The sequence below is a fragment of the Triticum aestivum genome, chromosome 7A (genome assembly GCF_018294505.1).
Source record: "Triticum aestivum cultivar Chinese Spring chromosome 7A, IWGSC CS RefSeq v2.1, whole genome shotgun sequence".
NCBI classification, from domain to species: Eukaryota; Viridiplantae; Streptophyta; class Magnoliopsida; order Poales; family Poaceae; genus Triticum; species Triticum aestivum.
The window spans coordinates 84,379,364-84,399,834 of NC_057812.1; the positions used below are offsets into that span (position 1 = coordinate 84,379,364).

The 20,471-nt window shown below is 42.4% G+C and overlaps 1 protein-coding gene across 2 annotated transcripts; it reads left to right on the plus strand.

Moving 5' to 3' along the window:
* Positions 1 to 12,973: 12,973 nt before the first annotated feature.
* On the plus strand, positions 12,974 to 14,762 carry LOC123151322 (dirigent protein 5). 2 transcript variants are annotated; one of them, XM_044571051.1, is made up of 3 exons: positions 12,974 to 13,416; positions 13,640 to 13,832; positions 14,475 to 14,762. In XM_044571051.1, exons 1-3 carry the CDS (start codon positions 13,037 to 13,039, stop codon positions 14,478 to 14,480), a joined length of 579 nt encoding a protein of 192 aa, XP_044426986.1. In that variant the 5' UTR covers positions 12,974 to 13,036; the 3' UTR covers positions 14,481 to 14,762. The 2 variants fall into 2 exon arrangements, with proteins under 2 accessions (XP_044426986.1, XP_044426987.1); XM_044571052.1 differs by having other exon boundaries at positions 13,640 to 13,740.
* Positions 14,763 to 20,471: the final 5,709 nt, after the last annotated feature.

Consider the following 20,471-nt stretch of genomic DNA (forward strand, 5'->3'; position numbering starts at 1 on the left):
GAGGTTCCAGATCTTGCGCTAGCTACAGATTACTACAGACTGTTCTGTTTTTGACAGATTCTATTTTTCGTGTGTTGTTTTCTTATTTTGATGAATCTATGGCTAGTAAAATAGTTTATAATCCATAGAGAAGTTGGAATACAGTAGGTTTGACACCAATATAAATAAAGAATGAGTTCATTACAGTACCTTGAAGTGGTCTTTTGTATTCTTTCGCTAACGGAGCTCACGAGTTTTCTATTTTGAGTTTTGTGTTGTGAAGTTTTCAAGTTTTGGGTGAATTCTTTTAATGGATCATGGAACAAGGAGTGGCAAGAGCCTAAGCTTGGGGATGCCCATGGCACCCCCAAGATAATCCAAGGACACCAAAAAGTCAAAGCTTGGGGATGCCCTCGGAAGGCATCCCCTCTTTCGTCCACTTCCATCGGTAATTTACTTGGAGCTATATTTTTATTCACCAATATGATATGTGTTTTGCTTGGAGTGTCTTGTATTACTTGTGGCTTTGTTTGTTAGTATGCCACAATCATCCTTGCTGTACACACCTTTTGAGAGATCCATACATGAACTAAAATTTGATAGAATACTCTATGTGCTTCACTTATATCTTTTGAGCTAGATAATTTTGCTCTATGTGCTTCACTTATATCTTTTGAGCTAGATAATTTTGCTCTATGTGCTTCACTTAGATCTTTTAGAGCACGGTGGTGGATATGTTTTAAAGAAACTATTGATCTCTCATGCTTCACTTAAATTAATTTGAGAGTCTCTTAATAGCATGGTAATTTGCCTAATAATAATATTCTTGGTATTCAAGATTTGTGAAACTTTCTTTTGAGTGTGTTGAATACTAAGAAAAGATTGAAGCATGATAATTGTTTTGAGATATGGAGGTGATAATATTAAAGTCATGCTAGTTGAGTAGTTGTGAATCTAAAGAATACTTGTGTTGAAGTTTGTGATTCCCGTAGCAATCACGTATGGTGAACCGTTATGTGATGAAGTCGGAGCATGATTTATTTATTGATTGTCTTCCTTATGAGTGGTGGTCGGGGACGAGCGATGGTCTTTTCCTACCAATCTATCCCCCTAGGAGCATGCGCATAATACGTTGCTTTGATAACTTCTAAATTTTTGCAATAAGTATATGAGTTCTTTATGACTAATGTTGAGTCCATGGATTATACGCACTCCCACCCTTCCACCCTTCCTAGCCTCTCTAATACCGCGCAACTTTCGCCGGTATCATACACCTACCATATACCTTCCTCAAAACAGCCACCATACCTACCTATTATGGCATTTCCATAGCCATTCCGAGATATATTTCTATGCAACTTTCCACCATCTAGTTCATCATGACATATCCATCATTGTCATATTGCTTAGCATGATCATGTAGTTGACATAGTATTTGTGGCAAAGCCACCATTCATAATTCTTTCATACTTGTCACTCTTGATTCATTGCATATCCCGGTACACCGCCGGAGGCATTCATATAGAGTCATACTTTGTTTTAGTATCGAGTTGTAATCATTGAGTTGTAAATAAATAGAAGTGTGATGATCATCACTCAATAGAGCATTGTCCCAAAAAAAGAGAAAGGCCAAATAAAAAAATAGAAGGCCCAAAAAAATTATAAATAAATAAAAAGGGGCAATGCTACTATCCTTTTTTCCACACTTGTGCTTCAAAGTAGCACCATGATATAGAAAGTCTCATATATTGTGCTTCAAAGTAGCACCATGTTCTTCATATAGAGAGTCTCATATGTTGTCACTTTCATATACTAGTGGGAATTTTACGTTATAGAACTTGGCTTGTATATTCCAATGATGGGCTTCCTCAAATTTCCCTAGGTCTTCGTGAGCAAGAAAGTTGGATGCACACCCACTAGTTTCTTTTGTTGAGATTTCATACATTTATAGCTCTAGTGCATCCGTTGCATGGCAATCCCTACTCACTCACATTGATATCTATTGATGGGCATCTCCATAGCCCATTGATACGCCTAGTTGATGTGAGACTATCTTCTCCTTTTTTGTCTTCTCCACAACCACCATTCTATTCCACCTATAGTGCTATATCCATGGCTCACGCTCATGTATTGCGTGAAGATTGAAGAAGTTTTGAAAAAGTTAGAGTATGAAACAATTGCTTGGCTTGTCATCGGGGTTGTGCATGATTTAAATACTTTGTGTGGGGAAGATGGAGCATAGCCAGACTATATGATTTTGTAGGGATAACTTTCTTTGGCCATGTTATTTTGAGAAGACATAATTGCTTTGTTAGTATGCTTGAAGTATTATTATTTTCTATGTCAATATAAACTTTTGTCTTGAATCTTTCTAATCTGAATATTCATACCACAATTAAGAAGATTTACATTGAAATTATGCCAAGTAGCACTCCGCATCAAAAATTCTCTTTTTATCATTTACCTACTCGAGGACGAGCAGGTATTAAGATTGGGGATGCATGATACGTCTCCAACGTATCTATAATTTTTGATTGCTCCATGCTATATTATCTACTGTTTTGGACTATATTGGGCTTTATTTTCCACTTTTATATTATTTTTGGGACTAACCTATTAACCGGAGGCCCAGCCCAGAATTGCTGTTTTTTGCCTATTTCAGTGTTTCGGATAAACAGAATATCAAACAGAGTCCAAACGGCATAAAATCTTCGGAAACGTGATTTTCTCACCGAACGTGATCCAGGAGACTTGGACCCTACTGCAAGGGATCAAAGAGGTGGTCACGAGGGTGGGGGCGCCCCCCTAGGGCGCGCCCCCTGCCTCGTGGGCCCCTCGGTGCTCCACCGACGTACTCCTTCCTCCTATATATACACACGTACCCCCAAACGACCAGAACAGGAGCCAAAACCCCCAAACGAGTGTGAGTAGTTTACCTGAGACCTTCAGGTCCATAGTTAGTATCTAGATGGCTTCTTCTCTCTCTTTGAATCTCAATACAAAGTTCTCCCCCTCTCTCGTGGAGATCTATTCGATGTAATCTTCTTTTTGCGGTGTGTTTGTTGAGATCGATGAATTGTGGGTTTATGATCAAGTCTATCTATTAATAATATTTGAATCTTCTCTGAATTCTTTTATGCATGATTGGTTATCTTTGCAAGTCTCTTCGAATTATCTGTTTAGTTTGGCCAACTAGATTGGTAGTTCTTGCCATGGGAGAAGTGCTTAGCTTTGGGTTCGATCTTGCGGTGTCCTTACCCAGTGATAGAAGGGGCAGCAAGGCATGTATTGTATCGTTGCCATCAAGGATAACAAGATGGGGTTTATTTCATATTGCATGAATGTATCTCTCTACATCATGTCATCTTGCTTAAGGCGTTACTCTGTTTTTAACTTAAAACTCTAGATGCATGTTGGATAGTGGTCGATGAGTGGAGTAATAGTAGTAGATGCAGAATCGTTTTGATCTACTTGTCACGGACGTGATGCCTATATACATGATCTTGCCTAGATATTCTCATAATTATGCACAATTCTATCAATTGCTCAACAGTAATTTGTTCTCCCACCGTAGAATACTTATGCTCTTGAGAGAAGCCACTAGTGAAACCTATGGCCCCCGGGTCTATTCTCATAATATCAATCTCCGTCACTTTTATATTGCTTTGCTATTTACTTTGCTTTTACTTTTTTACTTTGCATCTTTATATAAAAAATACCAAAAATATTATATCTATCAGATCTCACTCTCGTAAGTGACCGTGAAGGGCTTGACAACCCCTAATCGCGTTGGTTGCGAGTAGCTATCGCTTTGTGCAGGTACGAGGGACTTGAGCGTGGGCTCCTACTAGATTGATACCTTGGTTCTCAAAAACTGAGGGAAATACTTACGCTACTCTGCTGCATCATCCCTTCCTCTTCGGGGAAAACCAACGCAAGCTCAAGACATAGCAGTGGGGGGCGCCCCCCCCCCCTAGGGCGCGCCCCCTGCCTCATGGGCCCCTCGGAGCTCCACCGACGTACTCTTTCCTCATGTGTATACCTACGACCCCCAAACGATCAGGACAGGAGCCAAAAACCTAATTCCACCGCCGCAACTTTCTGTATCCACGAGATCCCATCTCGGGGCCTGTTCCGGAGCTCCGCCGGAGAGGGCCGTCATCACGGAGGGCTTCTACATCATCATAGCCTCTCCGATGAAGTGTGAGTAGTTTACCTCAGACCTTTAGGTCCATAGTTAGTAGCTAGATGGCTTCTTCTCTCTTTTTTGATCTCAATACAAAGTTCTCCCCCTCTCTTGTGGAGATCTATTCGATGTAATCTTCTTTTTGCGGTGTGTTTGTTGAGACCTATAAACTGTGGGTTTATAATCAAGTCTATCTACGAATAATATTTGAATCTTCTCTGAATTCTTTCATGTATGATTGGTTATCTTTGCAAGTCTCTTCGAATTATCCGTTTGGTTTGGCCAACTAGATTGGTAGTTCTTGCCATGGGAGAAGTGCTTAGCTTTGGGTTCGATCTTGCGGTGTCCTTTCACAGTGACAGAAGGGGCAGCAAGGCACATATTGCATCGTTGCCATCGAGGATAACAAGATGGGGTTTATTTCATATTGCATGAATTTATCTCTCTACATCATGTCATCTTGCTTAAAGCATTACTCTATTTTTAACTTAATACTCTAGATGCATGTCGGATAGCGGTCGATGAGTGGAGTAATAGTAGTAGATGCAGAATCGTTTCGGTCTACTTGTCACGGACGTGATGCCTATATACATGATCATGCCAAGATATTCTCATAACTATGCTCAATTCTATCAATTGCTCAACAGTAATTTGTTCACCCACCGTAGAATACTTATGCTCTTGAGAGAAGCCACTAATGAAACCTATGGCCCCCGGGTCTGTTCTCATCATATCAATCTCCATCACTTTAATCTTGTTTTGCTTTTTACTTTGCCTTTTACTTTTTACTTTGCATCTTTATACCAAAAATATTATATCTATCAGATCTCACTCTCGTAAGTGACCGTGAAGGGATTGACAACCCCTAATCGCGTTGGTTGCGAGTAGCTATCGTTTTGTGCAGGTACGAGGGACTTGAGCGTGGCCTCCTACTGGATTGATACCTTGGTTCTCAAAAACTGAGGGAAATACTTACGCTACTCTATTGCATCATCCCTTCCTCTTCGGGGAAATCCAACGCAAGCTCAAGAGGTAGCACCCGACACTTGGGGGCTACATTATTCAAGTTGGGATTACATCAAATACACAAGTCTCATGTCGCTGCAAGCATGCACCATGACACTTGGGGGCTAATGCAAAGTCATTGTTTGCTCACTTATTGAAGACCCGACTCATCACATTATAATGAGCCGGCCCTTGGGGGCTACCAATTGCTCCTGTCAAAATTCAAGGTACACAAGCCTCAGTCCATTATATTGAAAGATCCACTACTCAATTGGTAGAGTACAAAGCTCTTAACCTTATGGACGTGGGTTCAAGCCCCATGGTGGAGATTACATCATATTATGTTATTATCAATGAATTATATACAAAGTCCCAACTCAGTATTATCTTACTTAGCCAGCCCGTGGGGGCTGCACGTTGCTGCTCAAGTCTACATGATCATATTTACAAAGTCCCTGCTCATTATTGCTTAATGACCCGGCCCTTGGTGGCTACATTGGTTGAAGTTTTTATGGGCATCATGCAATTACAAGTCCCAGGTTGCTGCAAGCATGACAACCCGGCACTTGGGGGATACATATATGGAGTATTCAGTCTTTACTAGTGACTGAGATGAACAAACATGGATTTCTTCAAAGTGGTAGTATTTATATTGAATCAAGTCTTAAGCCATCACTTTGTTTTGCTCAAGACTTGGGGGTTACAGATAATATGGATATAAGGGAGAAATGTTTTCCAATTTTCAGTTTTGAGCAAACCAGATTGACCCGGTGTCTGCAACAATCATGACCCGGCATCACCAACAATCATGACTCGGCGTCACCAATAACTATGACCCGGCATCGGCAACAATTATGACCCGGTGTTATCAATATTTACAAACCGGATATTTTGGCAATGATAAACCGGCAAGTTCTACAAGCCGGTTGAAAATCAGATGAGTATTTTAAGACCAATATTTTTGTTAAGCATTGGGAGCTGAATCAAATATTCTTCACAATATATTTCTATGAGAAGCCAATTGATTATGAAGCTGGTCTATTGACTTGGACTTTCCAGAAGGAGGAAATAACAAGGACTTAAGGGTGATCAGGATTAGTTTAACATGGATAAATCCAAATTAAACTGGGGGCTAATGTCGGGGATATACCCCGCGGTATGACCCGGCCGGAAGTATGACCCGGCCGGACTTGGCGGCTCACAAAGACCCGGCACGTATTTGGTGATTTATTGATGACCCCAACGGCGGGTCAGATAGAAGACTAGACCCAAGGCCCAGAAGGCCGGCTCATGTTATGGTGGGTTGGTTTACGAGGAAAGGCATAAGGAGTTTTCCCTTAAGGGGGCAGACTAGGATTCCACTTGTAATAGACTAGTCCTAATCCTAATAGGACTCCACATGTAACCCGCCCCTTCAACTTATATAAGGAGGGGCAGGGAACCCCAAGAGGGACAAGCAAGAAACAATAATCTCTAGGGCTAGACACAATTAGAGGAGAGCCGACTTACCGGCGACTCTTTCATAAGAATAATGAGATCTAGCCACAAACAGCATGTAGGACTATTATCGGATGATGTTTCCCGGGGCCCGAAGCTGTCTAAATCCTTGTCTTGTGTTGCGTCTCTCGATTTCGCTCAACCCCTCTCAAGCTACTACAAAGATGTGTTGGCCTCACAATTAAGTCCTTACACTAGGACATCTGATGTGACGATTCCATGACACTTCTGCTTTCGGTATATGAGGGTACATGGACACACTCTCCCCGCTCGTTGCTATGCTTCTCCTAGATTGATCTTGCGTGGTCGTGGGCAAATTTTTTAAAATACTACATTCCCCAATAGCTATTACTATAAATCATGCAGTTCGGCCAAACACAGCAGCTCCCGAGGTAAGATGGCAATGCCCAGCTCCAGGCTACTATAAACTGAATGTTGATGCCTCTTTCTTTGGGGATGGAAGCGGAGTTGCTGTGGCGGTCTTGCGAAACCATCGAGGAGAAGTTGTAGCGAGGGTATCGGAGTTGATTGATAACACACCTGGTGCACCGTCCGCTGAAGCCAGAGCCTAGCAGATGGGTCTACGGTTGATTGATTCAGTTGGATGTCGAAATGTCCAAGTGGAGACAGATTGCCTTGAACTTGTGCAAGCATGCAACGGGGAGACTAAAATTCTGAGTCCACATTCAGCTATACTTACAGATTGCTTTCACCTTGCTCATGGTGTCCCAGAGATATCCTTTAGACATTGTCCTAGAGCGTTAAATAAAGTTGCACATATCTTAGCTAGGCGTTGTTATGATTCTAAGATTCGTTAAGAGTGGATAGATGAGATGCCCTCCTTCCTATTACCACATCTACTCTTTGATGTAACTCTTCCCCAAGTTGAATAAAATGCCAGAAGGCCTTACCTTCAAAAAAATATTGGTCCATTCAGGAAGCTGTCACAGTTTTGTGAGTATGGCACTGGCTGCTGAGTGGCTTGGCAACTTACGCACTGCACTGCCCATGAAGGTGAAAATTGCTGATGGGTGTACATCGGCGGGCGAGGGGGCTGTGGTGCTTCTGAATGTGCTCTCATAACTACCACTCAACTTGAAACACCTGGCCAACAACATGCTATCTATCATTTGGTGCATCTGTGTTATTTCAAAGACAAGCCCGAAACTGCACCTATTCATGCTCCTGTTGTTCAGTCTCCTTCAACTGAATTAGCATCTTCCTTTGAGGAACCGAAAGGGCTACCACCAGTCCACCATAGAGGGATCTCGATTAATTAATTCCTCTGATGCAAGTGCTCGGCCAGCGAATTTGTCCCCACTCTGCCACAGGTGTTTCTCAAGGAAAAAGAACCCCTACTTTGTACCTCTTTTCCTGCCATGGCTCTTCTCCCATTCCCCTTCATTCCTCTTCCAAATTTTTTAAACGGAGGCAAATGATTTGCCTCGTATATTAAATAAGCAGGAGAAAGAGTTTGTTACAACATACACCCAAGTTACGGCATGACAATTATTCTCGCAATAAAAAAGGCCCTAGTTTTTTGCCCCAACTTTGATCCAAAGGTTTGCCTCGTCGACAATGATGTTGAGCAAGATTTGCGGAGGTGCGCTCTTTTGCCTGAACACTCTTGCGTTGCGCTCATTTCAGATGACCCATGACATTAGCATGATAATCGATGCCTTTGCTTTTCTGTGGGTGGTGCCTGTGGTGCATGTGCTCACCCACCAGGCCTGAACGGAGTCGAACAAGTGCCATACGGACGTGTCCATGTCGTGGATGCGAAATTTATGAATAGCCATGTTCCAAAGCCTAAGAGTGAAGCGACATCTGAAGAAAAGATGAGGGCCACATTCCTACACCCGCCGGCACAAGGGGTAAGGGCCACAGTTAGGCCATCCTCGCTTCTTCAATATGTTAGCAGTCCAGATCCTATCCTGAAGCGCGAGCCAAGCAAAGAACTTGACTTTCGGTGGGGCCCAAGCCTTCCAGACCATTTGGTCCATGGGGAGAGGACCAAGCCCAAACACGGTGCCTTGTAAGTGGAGGCCGCGGAGTAGTGCCCAGATTTCATGTGCTTCCATAGGATGTCATCATCAGCGAGCTCATCCAGGTGCACCTCATGCAGTAGCATCCAAAGGGTGAAATATTGTGCAACATGCTTGATGGAAACCAATGCGGGCGGTCTGATTTTGAGGATCCACGCGTTGTCCTTGCTGGCCTCCCGTACCTTCCAGTGCTTCCGGAGGAAGTCTCGTAAATGAGCGAAGCAATGTCTTTGGGCTTTCGACCAAGGAGCCAAGGGGAGTCCCAAAATGGAGTCCTCGCACCGTTCCCGACCGTGATGATAATACAGGCGTAGAAAAAGTTGATGTCCTCCTCATCAGACAAGTTCTCACTCCCGACCCACAACTTTGTGGGCTCCTTCCACTCGTACAAGGCCATCGCAAACTCAAAGCCCGCACGAACTTGTTGGTGTTGTTCAAACATAGGTGGCACTTGAATCTTCTTAATATCATTGGAAACAACCCAGTCTACAACATCTTTTTTGAGGCAAGAGATAGAAGCATGCAAAAGAGCCTACATGAAAAAAATGCAGCCAAAAAATGTTGGACAATGACAAAGAGATTTAACAACAAGACTGAAATCAGGTAGCACATTGCGCAACAGTTGCTATCCATGAATAATTTCAGTGTGTAGGGGTGGGCATTCGGTAGAAACCAAAAATTCGGATTATACCATTTTTTTAGAAATTCAGTTAGCAAAACTAAAAACCAAAATTATCAACACAAAACAGCTAACCAAAAAATGGGTTAACCAAAATTTGGGTTCAGTTTTCGGTTTTAAAACGAACAGTTGCTTTGCAGCTGACAAGCTACAGCGCTACTGTAAGGCCCTGGGACCTTTTATATAGCCAAGGACCTTAGTAGCTTGAGCCAAGCTGATCGATGTGGGACTAAATAAATAAACAGTTCCTGCTGCTACACACTCCACTAGCACGATTGAGCCATTCAATTTATTTGGACAGCCCAGGCTTATGACACAAAAAGTTGGTTTAGCTATACCCCGAAATTATTTGTATACCTTGACTGTTAATCTTCAATAAGACTACCCACAATGAATGGTAACATCACATTTATCTAGGTAAAATAGGTAACATAGCTAGTTACTGTAACATCACACATATCAAGAAAAAATGAGTCTGTAACGTAATAAATGAAGTGATGCATGACATAACACATATGTTATCACCCACTGTGGAGGTAGTAACATAGACTAGTAACATATGCATGTTACTACTCTAAGTTACTCCCCACTGTGATTAATCTAAAGCAGCTTTTATTCCTAAAAAAGGCTTGCACGTGGGCCTGCGCACAAAAAAAGAAGCTCGCACATGGGCTAGCTGGACACGAGCGTGTGGCCGCGAGTGGCTGCCGGCTTCACGAGACGTGTGGCCAACCTGACGCGAAAGCAACTAGTTAACGAGCGTTTTTTCGGGAGCCTCATAACGATCAACGTCACTTGGCGCATTCTCAGCCATTCGCCACGTGTCGTGCTTTGAACGTTTCCTTCGGATTTTTTTTATTTTTCCGCACGCGTTTTCGGCTTTTTAAATGGTTTTTCCAGGGGTTTTCGACGTTTTGGTTTTCAATCGGTCTTCCTTAGCTTTTTGATAAAAAAATCAAAAGAAAAATATTTTTGCACGAAAAAACGTGTTTTCTGTATTTTTCCTTTCGCGAGAGTCATTGTTTTGCTTCCGCGAGAGTCAGGGCTGTGCCTCTCGAAAACAGAAAAAAACTTGTTTTCTGTTTTTTTTTCTTTCGCGAGAGTCACTGTTTTGTTTCCGCGAGAGGCTCTGTTGTGCTTTAGCGAGAGTCACGGCAGTGTCTTTCGGAAACAAAAGAAAAAGAGTCGCGGTTTTGCTTCCGCGAGAGGCACGGTTGTGCTTTCGCGAGAGTCATGGTCATGCCTCTCGGAAACAAAAAAACACGTTTTCTATTTTTTTTTCACGAGAATCATGGTTTTGCTTCCGCAAGAGGCACGGTTGTGCTTTCACGAGAGTCACAGCCGTGCCTCCTCGGAAACGGAAAAAAACATATTTTCTCTTTTTTTCCTTCCGCAAGAGTCATAGACTAACGGTTTTGCTTTCGCGGGAGGCACAGTTATGATTTCGTGAGAGGCACGGGCGTGCCTCTTTCAGAAAGGGAAAAAACCAGTGCTCCCGCTTTGGTTTTTTCGTTCAGTTTTTTTCGTGAAAAAAGAAGTTCGTCAAAACCTGTCAATATGGGATCTAGTTTGAAAGATCTCCACGCGAGAAATCCAATGGTGAAAGCGGTTCGAGGTTTGGACGCACGGTTTGAGAGATAAAACATTTTGAATAAACGGATCTATGAAAAAAGGAAAAACTCCCCGGTTGCGACAAGTGGCATGTTGCATGTGCGCCACTTGTCACAACCTGAGGAGTTGAAGTGATCTTTGCAACGAGTACTCCTCAACTAGTGATTTCGGACTGACGCTTGATGTGAGGGAGCCTCGTACTTGACTGGAGTATTGGATCGCTCGAGGCTACGGTTTTCCTTTCAGTTATCGGTTTCGTACCAAACCTACCGATTCGTGTTCGGTTATTAAAAGTAGAAACTGATTTTTTTGTACTAGCAGCAAAAACCAAAAATTCGGTTTTTTCGGTATCGGTTTGGCATTCGGTATTGGTTTGTACTAGCAGCAAAAACCGAAACTGATTTTTTTGTACTAGCAGCAAAAACCAAATAATTTCAGTTACGTTTTCCTGCATTTAGAATCCTACTGAACCAAACAAACCCTAAAAGTAGGCGAAAGTGCTGTGGTGAACAAACTCATATATAAGATATGTTTAGCCGATCTAGATCTGGTATGTTAAGTCAAGTGAGTATGCACAAGCTAGAGTCCGGCCATCGCTAGCATCGCAGTGAATACAATAGTAGTGCTGGCATACCATTCACAGATTTACTTGGGCCAGTTGAATGATAAATGTGGTGTTTTCAGTGTGAACAATCAAGACAGTCGAGTCGTTCATTCATGGCCATGAACAACCGTTGATACGAGAATTTGAAAACATGGGATTGGATGAATTGTTATTTCATCCACCGTAGAATGTGAGACTTCCATGTATCTCAATATTTTTAGTTTGATTTTGATTTCCCGCAAAAAAAGTTTGATTTTGATTAACAATTATAGCAAATAAATAGTATGAATTATGTAATACAATGTGATTTCACTTAATAAAAATTGGAATCCAATGGTATTAAATTTTTTTCTACCGTGTAACTCGCGTCTTATTAATGAGCACTTCTTGATCAAGCTTAAATATTGAAATATGTAGTGGTCTTACATTCTACAATGAGAAAAGCACCATTTTACATAGCTTGAGACAGAGACACCTCCAATCTCCCACCTTTATGAGGTAAACTTTTTAAAAATCAATATAGTTTCTTTGATTTGTTATTATTTAGTCCATGGGAATTTAATTTCGACAATGCAGCCATTTTTGTAATAAACATCACCATGCCCTGTCTCTAGATTTCTTCTTTATTTTTAGAACAGCTATGTACAATTAAATGCACTCCATTGATTTTTCTGTGGCGCAATAAAGATTTTCTTGTTATAAAGTGTTAGTGTGGGAATTATCAAGACGAGCCATGCACTCGTTCATGACCTAGTCCAGCAAGCATACGTGTTCCACCAGGCTGAGGTTGGAAAGCATGCATGCACCTCTACGTGAGTGTACTATACATAGACATAAGTGCAGTACGTACGTCGTTAAGTGTGTGAATGATCGAGACGGGGCATGCATTCGTGACGGTGAACAGAACAACCAACAAGATGACGACCTAGTAGAGGGATGGAGTCGTGGAGCAGACACCAATCTGCACGTCCATTCACGCGCACTTCCCAGTACCACGCCATGCATACACACCATCGTAAGTTCGTAGCCTATAGGAGCTATAACTTTGAGTGGGAACGTTGAAGACACAGTGGCCTCTAATCTCTGCTATCTCATCCTTAGTTTTTCCAGCAGGATATGTGCCATTTAATTCAGTAGATGTACAATTGATTTCAAAAACTGTAGTGAATTTTGCTAGTGTGGACTTGTGAGCCATCGATAGGCAAACCTGTTCATCCCTTGGTTAGATTTCAAGTCCTAGTTGCATAGGGTGTTGAATGCCAATCTGAAAACGTCTAAAACAAAGTCATCCAAGGTGGGCACTAGCACTCCAAGCTTTCTATATATAGGACACCTCTACCCTCTTATTCTCTTACAAAACACAGGGAGACACAGCTTCCCACCATTCTACTAGCTCACTGAGCTCTCTTTTCCCCTTCTTGCTAACAATTATGACCATGGCTAGTCCATTCGGCGTCTTTGTTTGTCTACTCATAGTGCTACCTCAAATCCAGGCCGCTTCTATCCCCTACAATGGGACTGTACCTCTTCAGGGGTGTCAGATCCCTTGTATGACCGAAGTTAACTTGCACTTGTTCTTGCACCAATTCGTCGATGGACCAAACCAGCCAAACCGCAATGAGGAAACCTTGCTCCAAACAAGTTTTCCTTTTGGGTTTGGGACGACGATAGTTCATGACTGGACTCTTACCGAGACAACAAATTCCAAAGATACAGTTGTTGCACGTGCACAAGGCGTGCATGTCCAGACTGGTTTAACCAAGGATAATAGATGGTACATGACTCATAACATAGAGTTTGAGCAAGGAAGGTAATATGTTCTCTATTTCATTATTTTTGAATATCTCAATATGTGTTTCGTGAGTTCTTTCGCCCGCGACATTGAAGTTATGCGCTTGCCTCTATTATATTTGTAGCTAAGAATTTTACACAAGTTACTGGTGTACATACACATATTAATAGATGTGCATTTGTTCAAAGCTGCATGCACTTCTAACCTGCTGGCGGAACTTGCTATTTTGCACATGAAACAGGTTTGCAGGGTCTACCCTTCAGGTGATTGGCATAACAGCGGGTTTGGAAAGTGGCCAGTGGTCCATTGTTGGTGGGACTGGTCAATTCATTATGGCACAGGGTATAATAAGTTTCACAAATCATCCTGCCTCTACTTGGGAAGATGGTATTAAAGAACTTAATATCCGTGTACGCTACACGAATCCGCAACCTGTAAGAATAATTCTCAAAAGTTTGTATCCAAATTGTAATGTTCTACTTTTTGAAGGGAAACAATAGGACATTAGAGAGCACCCTACTAAAAATGCAATAAATTAAGAAATTTGTGCATATGCAATGCAAATGCATTATGTCACATTCTATTTTCAACAACACTAGATGATACCATGCACTTTGTTGTGGGTATGTTCTGCAATATATATCACTGAGATTTAATATGGGGAGGCTGAATATTTGGGGTAAATAATATGAGAACTAAAATTGAAAATACATATGATTAATTGTGTCTGATTATTGTATATTTGTAAATAATAAAAAAAAATAGATCCACCATAATATAATGAAAATTCACATGCATGTTTGCACGTTGAGGTGGGTTTATCCTATGCATGATTGCATGCTAAGGTTGACCTTTTCCATTGTATAATCCATGCTGATGTGACATGCTTGCATGTTGAGAGAAATTTATTGGTTATTCGACGCTAGCTATTTAGATATAGAAGATTAGCCATGTTGAACTAACCCAAATGCATTTTTTACACATTTAATCTGTAGTGGGTTGCATATCAAGTAACAAAGGTTTATGTACGCACACATGACATGACACAAGCCATGTTTTCACTTATTTTTCTACAGGCTTGAGGCGCAGCTCGTTTGTTGAAAAATAAAGCCGACGTGAGGAATTTGATGCAAACAATGTATTTGCACAGTTTCTTGCAGCGTGATGGATCATTAATGTGGTCCGCTTGTGTCACGAGAGTATGCATTAGCATACCCTCTTTCTATATTTCATTCAAAATAAGATGTGGGTTTATAGCATGGTGGATGTCCAGTCCTTAATCCATGTCAACCATCTGTTTGTTGGTGTCTATGTAATGTTTTGGATATGCTTTGCAAAATAGTGAAGCTTGTTTGTTTGAGAAACTGTTATCCCCAAAGAATTGTATTATGTGTATAATCATGCCACCGCCATATAAATATATAATATATGAATACATAAAGGGTAATAAATCAAGGGACACAAGACAACTATCATTCATACATTTAACAATGTCTATCCCAGAAGCATTTTACTTCAAGGGCCCTAATAAGCGACCCAATATTTCTGCCAGCAAAGATATCTCCCAGACAGCCATGAGGTCATGCAATCACTTTTATCGTCACTTTTTTGGGCATGAACTAGAAATATGCATCTATATATGCACATAAAACGATAACCATGTTATTTGGTAGCATGAACAGATGCATATACATGCCATGTACTCTTTCCAGGAGTATGCTAAAGCCTCGTGCATCAATGTATTGAAAGGAATAACGGCTGGTATTAAAGAAGTGAGGCCGTTAATCACAAGGATCAGGGCACCACATGGACTTGAACAAGGGAGGGCCGTAGGTATTGACCTGTATTCAGGTGATTACCAATGATTTGATGGGAAAAACGATTATACATACATGGCTACATGCATGTTGTTCACTTATGAAACCCACAGTTGAGGCCAGAGCCCAACACAACCTAGTACTACCCCCGGAGGCCGAGCCAGGATTTCTCAGAGCCTAGAGCTAAAACTAAGCAGCTATAACGCCAAATATCAATGGTGAAAAAATACGTTAAAAATGCTTAAGAACACACATCTTAGATTCCTTTTTTCCCTCTCAATGAATAGAAATGAAATAAAGTTGACTAACATAATTTAATTTACCATCAACAACTCATTTATTTCGACTGGTACAAAGGAATTAGGCGAAATGTTAGATTTTTTATACAACAAACAGGAGATTATGCAATTTACCCGTCCAACCAGTTGTTGAGAAAGAGCAGAATGGGAGTAGAAATAGGAGGGGTGGAAGGGTCTGCTCCAACGACCTTAGATGATCCAAGATTTCAAAGTGAGATGATTCGACGAGTGGCGAGTTGTCGAGCAGGAAACGCCTGAGGCGGGTCGGTGTGGGAATGAACGACCCTAAAGAAAACAGAAACACTAGCGATCGAACTCACCACCGAGCGTTTTGCGAGCCTAATTGGGCTGAGAAGCTATCTGGGCAGACTGGGCTGACGCATGGGGCTGGAGCTGGGTTAGTACGCCTGGGGCTTGGCCTCTGCAAGGCTACAAATCTCACAAAAAATCGTGGGAGCAACTAGTTAACGAGTGCTCCTTCGGGAGCCCTGCAACGATCAGCGCCACTTGACGCGCTCTTAACCATTTGCCACGTGTCGCGCTCTGGACGTTTCCTTCGGTTTTGTTTTTTCTTCGCACGCGTTTTCGGCTTTTTAAATGGGTTTTTTTCAACGTTTTGGTTTTTCACCGGTCTTCCTTAGCTTTTCAATAAAATATTTTAACAAAATGTTTATTTGCACAAAAAGACGTGTTTTCTTTTTTTCCTTTCGCGAGAGTCACGGTTTTGCTTCCGCGAGAGGCACGATTTTGTTTTCGCGAGAGTCACGGCCGTACCTCTCAAAAACGAAAAAAACGTGTTTTCTATTTATTTATTTTTTGATTTCGCGAGAGTTATGGTTTTGCTTCCACGAGAGGTACGGGTGTGCTTTCGAGAGAGTCACGGACGTGCCTCTCAGAAAGGAAAAAACGCGTTTTCTGTTTTTTTTCTTTTCGCGAGTCACGGTTTTGCTTCCGCAAGAGGCGCGGTTGTGCTTTCACGAGAGTCACGGCCGTGCCTCCTCGGAAACGGAAAAAAATACATTTTCTTTTTTTCCTTCCCGAGAGTCACGGTTTTGCTTCCGTGAGAGGCACGGTTGTGATTTCATGAGAGGCACGGGTGTGCCTCTTTCGGAAAGGAAAAAAACCATGCTCCCAGTTCGGTTTTTTTGTCCGGTTTTTTTGTGAAAAAAAGTTCGTCAAAACCTATCAATATGGGATCTAGTTTTGAAGATCTCAACGCGAGGAATCCAACGGTGAAAGCGGTTCGAGATTTGGACGCACGGTTTGAGAGATAAAACATTTTGAATAAACGAATCTACGAAGAAAGGAAAAACTCGCTGGTTGTGATATGTGGCACGCTGCATATGCGCCACTTGTCGCAACTAGGGAAATTGGAGTGATCTTTGCAACAAATACTCCTCAATTAGTGATTTCGGAAAATCGTATTGGATGGATAGAGCTAGTTGGGCCACGCCTGGGGCTATAGCCCCAGTTACCTCAGGCCCAATTCCGCCCCTGACTACCCCCATTTTGGTTATTTTGATCAGATTTTAACTAATAAAATATAAATTATACATAGCAAAGATAATATTATCGAAAACTATATTCAAATACTAAGGCTGGTCGTAATGGAAAGTATCATATACTAGTATCATGCATATGATACTAGTGTATGATACTATATATGTAGTGCATAGTATCATATGTTAGTATTATAAATGACTTCATTTATTAGCATGCATGACACATAGTAGCACAACATTTAATATGATACGGTATCATGATATGATACTCAATCCTCTTTTTCTTCATTTAATTCTATGACACATCATTAAATTTGCCTAGTTGGCATGCACGATACTACCTATGATACTCCCATTACAACTAGTCTAACCCAACAATATAATTTTTTGTGACATGCATTAATATTTTGCTAGTAAAATCTTTAATTAAAATTTGACACAAAATACGAAGTGGACTAATAAACCAACCTATGACGGTGCTAAAAAAAGTAACCTACAACGTCACATGCCATCTTTCTCCATTCTGTGCACTTACCAATGCGATGTTTGACGTTTCATTGCCATGAATCCCAGCCAAACCAAGGCGATGTACACGGAAGCGGGAAGGTTGATCCATCTAAATCTCAGCAAATATGTACTGCCCCCAGCTTGTGAGCAAGTATCATATCACTAAAAGAATAGCGTCGGGAAGCCTACAATAATTTTGAAAAATAAAAACTAAGTCTAGGACTTGGTTCAACCACAAGGAACCTAGCTCGGTTCGCAAGTGCACTGCAAAATTTGTAACAAACACAACATGCCGACAAACTTGATTAATACTCCGTCCCGAATTATTTGTCTTGGATTTGTCTAGATACAGATGTATCATGTCTAGATACATCCGTATCTAGAAAAAACTAAGACAGGTAATTTATGACATAGGTAATGATACTAGTCGCCCCAACCCCTGCGTCTCTCTCACGGGTGACACGGGGGAGCCCCAGCCGTCGGCCACCGCAAGCCCCCCTCACGGTCGCCGAAGGAGGCGACCGGGCTAAGCCCATGCCGCGGACGGCGGCGGCGGGGCGAGCTCTCTCTCGTGGCGTGGCGTTTTCCCCCTCGGATTCAAGGCTGAGGCGGCGGCCAGCCATGTCGTTGGTGCTTGTCCATGCGTGGATGTGCTCAGGCAGTGCGGTGGTGCGTGGCATGCTCCTCCATGGCGCGCGACGGCATGGCGTTGGCTATGAATCCCAGCAGGGGCGTGGATGTGCTCCCGATGCGGCGCCAGATCCTTGCATCCCTTGGTCGTCGTCTGACCTCCATATGGCAAGCTCGATGGGCGTCCTCGCATCGAGGTGCAGGTGCCAGCTGATCCCTCCGATCTGATCCAGGATGACGTGGTGGCATGGGGGCTTTGGACTCGGCCTGAATTAAAGGGGCGTCCTAGGGTTCCTCGAGTGACAAGACGAAGATCTGCCTGACGCCTGTCCTCCTTGATCGGGTCGGATTGTCGGGTTCTGAAAGGCTCCGCCGGCGAACTCTCATGGGCGCGTTATGCCTGGAGATTGCTGGATCAGGTGGGATTCGTTCGTTCCCACTGGTTCTTCGTTAAGGAGGGAGCGGTGCGAAGCTATGCTATCTGTTGTCATCATGGGATATGTTTAGTTTCATGGTGAAGTCAGAGGCAAAGAATGTCACGGAAGCCGAGATCGGGGGACTAGTAGTGGTGATTGGAGCCTTTGTGGCGATGAGGAACTTGCTTGGAGTTTCCAATTTTGTAGCAGCGATATGCAAGTGGGGTTGACAACACAGGTGCAATTCAAAGTCTTACCTCTTAAGGTGAAAATCTAAGGACTAGTTGAAGCAGCACAAAGGTTGTGAAGGAGCAACTCCATCTTGCTGCTACAATGTGTACAACACAAGTGTTGAAGAAACAGCTTCAACGTGTTGCGCTAGATATCGCTCTAGAGGCGAATGTAGGCTGATAGGACAGCAAGAGTTCAATCCAGAACTCCTAGGGCAGAAGATCTACTCCAAGATCTTAGATAAGAACAACATGTTCTATTATAGGTAGGGGTACATAGTCTGCCTACAAAGTAGAGGTGAGGACCTCTATTTATAGGGCTTTGGGAAGCCTTCACATACTTCTACTTATAGCTGGAATACTCTAGAAAACATTATGTAAGTTTCACCATTATACTCATAGCTACTCACAACTAGAAGACTCTAGAAAACAGTAGGTAGGATAGAAAAGAAAAGGAAAGAAATACTACACTAGACTAGAAGCATCTAGAAGTAGCCAAACAGATCTGGCATGTGTTTTCTTTCTTCTCATCTAGTGTTCCTCATCATTCTTCCCTGCTTGTTTGGAACTCGCCCTCGAGTTATGATACATCCATTTTGCATCATGCTTTTATATCGATATTTATTGCATTATGGGCCGTTATTACACATTATGTCACAATACTTATGCCTATTCTCTCTTATTTTACAAGGTTTACATAAAGAGGGAGAATGCCGGCAGCTGGGATTCTGGGCTGGAAAAGGAGCAAATATTAAAGACCTATTCTGCACAGCTCCAAAAGTCCTGAAACTTCACGGAAGACGCTTTCAGAATATATAAAAAATACTCAACGGAAGAAATTCACCAGGGGGCCACACCCTGCCCACGAGGGTGGGGCCGCGCCCTACCCCCCTAGGCGCGCCCCCTACCTCGTGGGACCCCTGGTGGCCCTCCGGTGGCCATCTTCTGCTATATGAAGTCTTTCGATGGAAAAAAATGATAAGCCATCTTCTCGAATGAAACTCCGCCGCCACGAGGCGGAACCTTGGCAGATCCAATCTAGGGCTCTGGCGTAGCTGTTCTGCCAGGGAAACTTCCCTACCGGAGGGGGAAATCATCGCTATCATCATCACCAACACTCCTCTCATCGGGAGAGGGCAATCTCCATCAACATCTTCATCAGCACCATCTCAAACCCTAGTTCATCTCTTGTATCCAATTCTTGTCTCCAAGTTCGGGATTGGTGCTAGCAGGTTGCTAGTAGTGTTAATTACTCCTTGTAGTTGATGCTAGTTGGTTTAATTGGTGGAAGATCATATGTTCAGATCCTATATTCCCCTCTGATTATGAACATGTTTATGCTTTGTGAGTAGTTACTTTTGTTCCTGGGGACATGGGAGAAGTCTTGCTATTAGTAGTCATGTGAATTTGGTATTCGTTCGATATTTTGATGAGATTTATGTTGTCTCTCCTCTAGTGGTGTTATGTGAACGTCGACTACATGACACTTCACCATTGTTTGGTCCTAGAGGAAGGCATTGGGGAGTAATAAGTAGATGATGGGTTGCTAGAGTGACAGAAGCTTAAACCCTAGTTTATGCATTGCTTCGTAAGGGGCTGATTTGGATCCATATGTTTCATGCTATGGTTAGGTTTACCTTAATACTTTTGTTGTAGTTGCGGATGCTTGCAA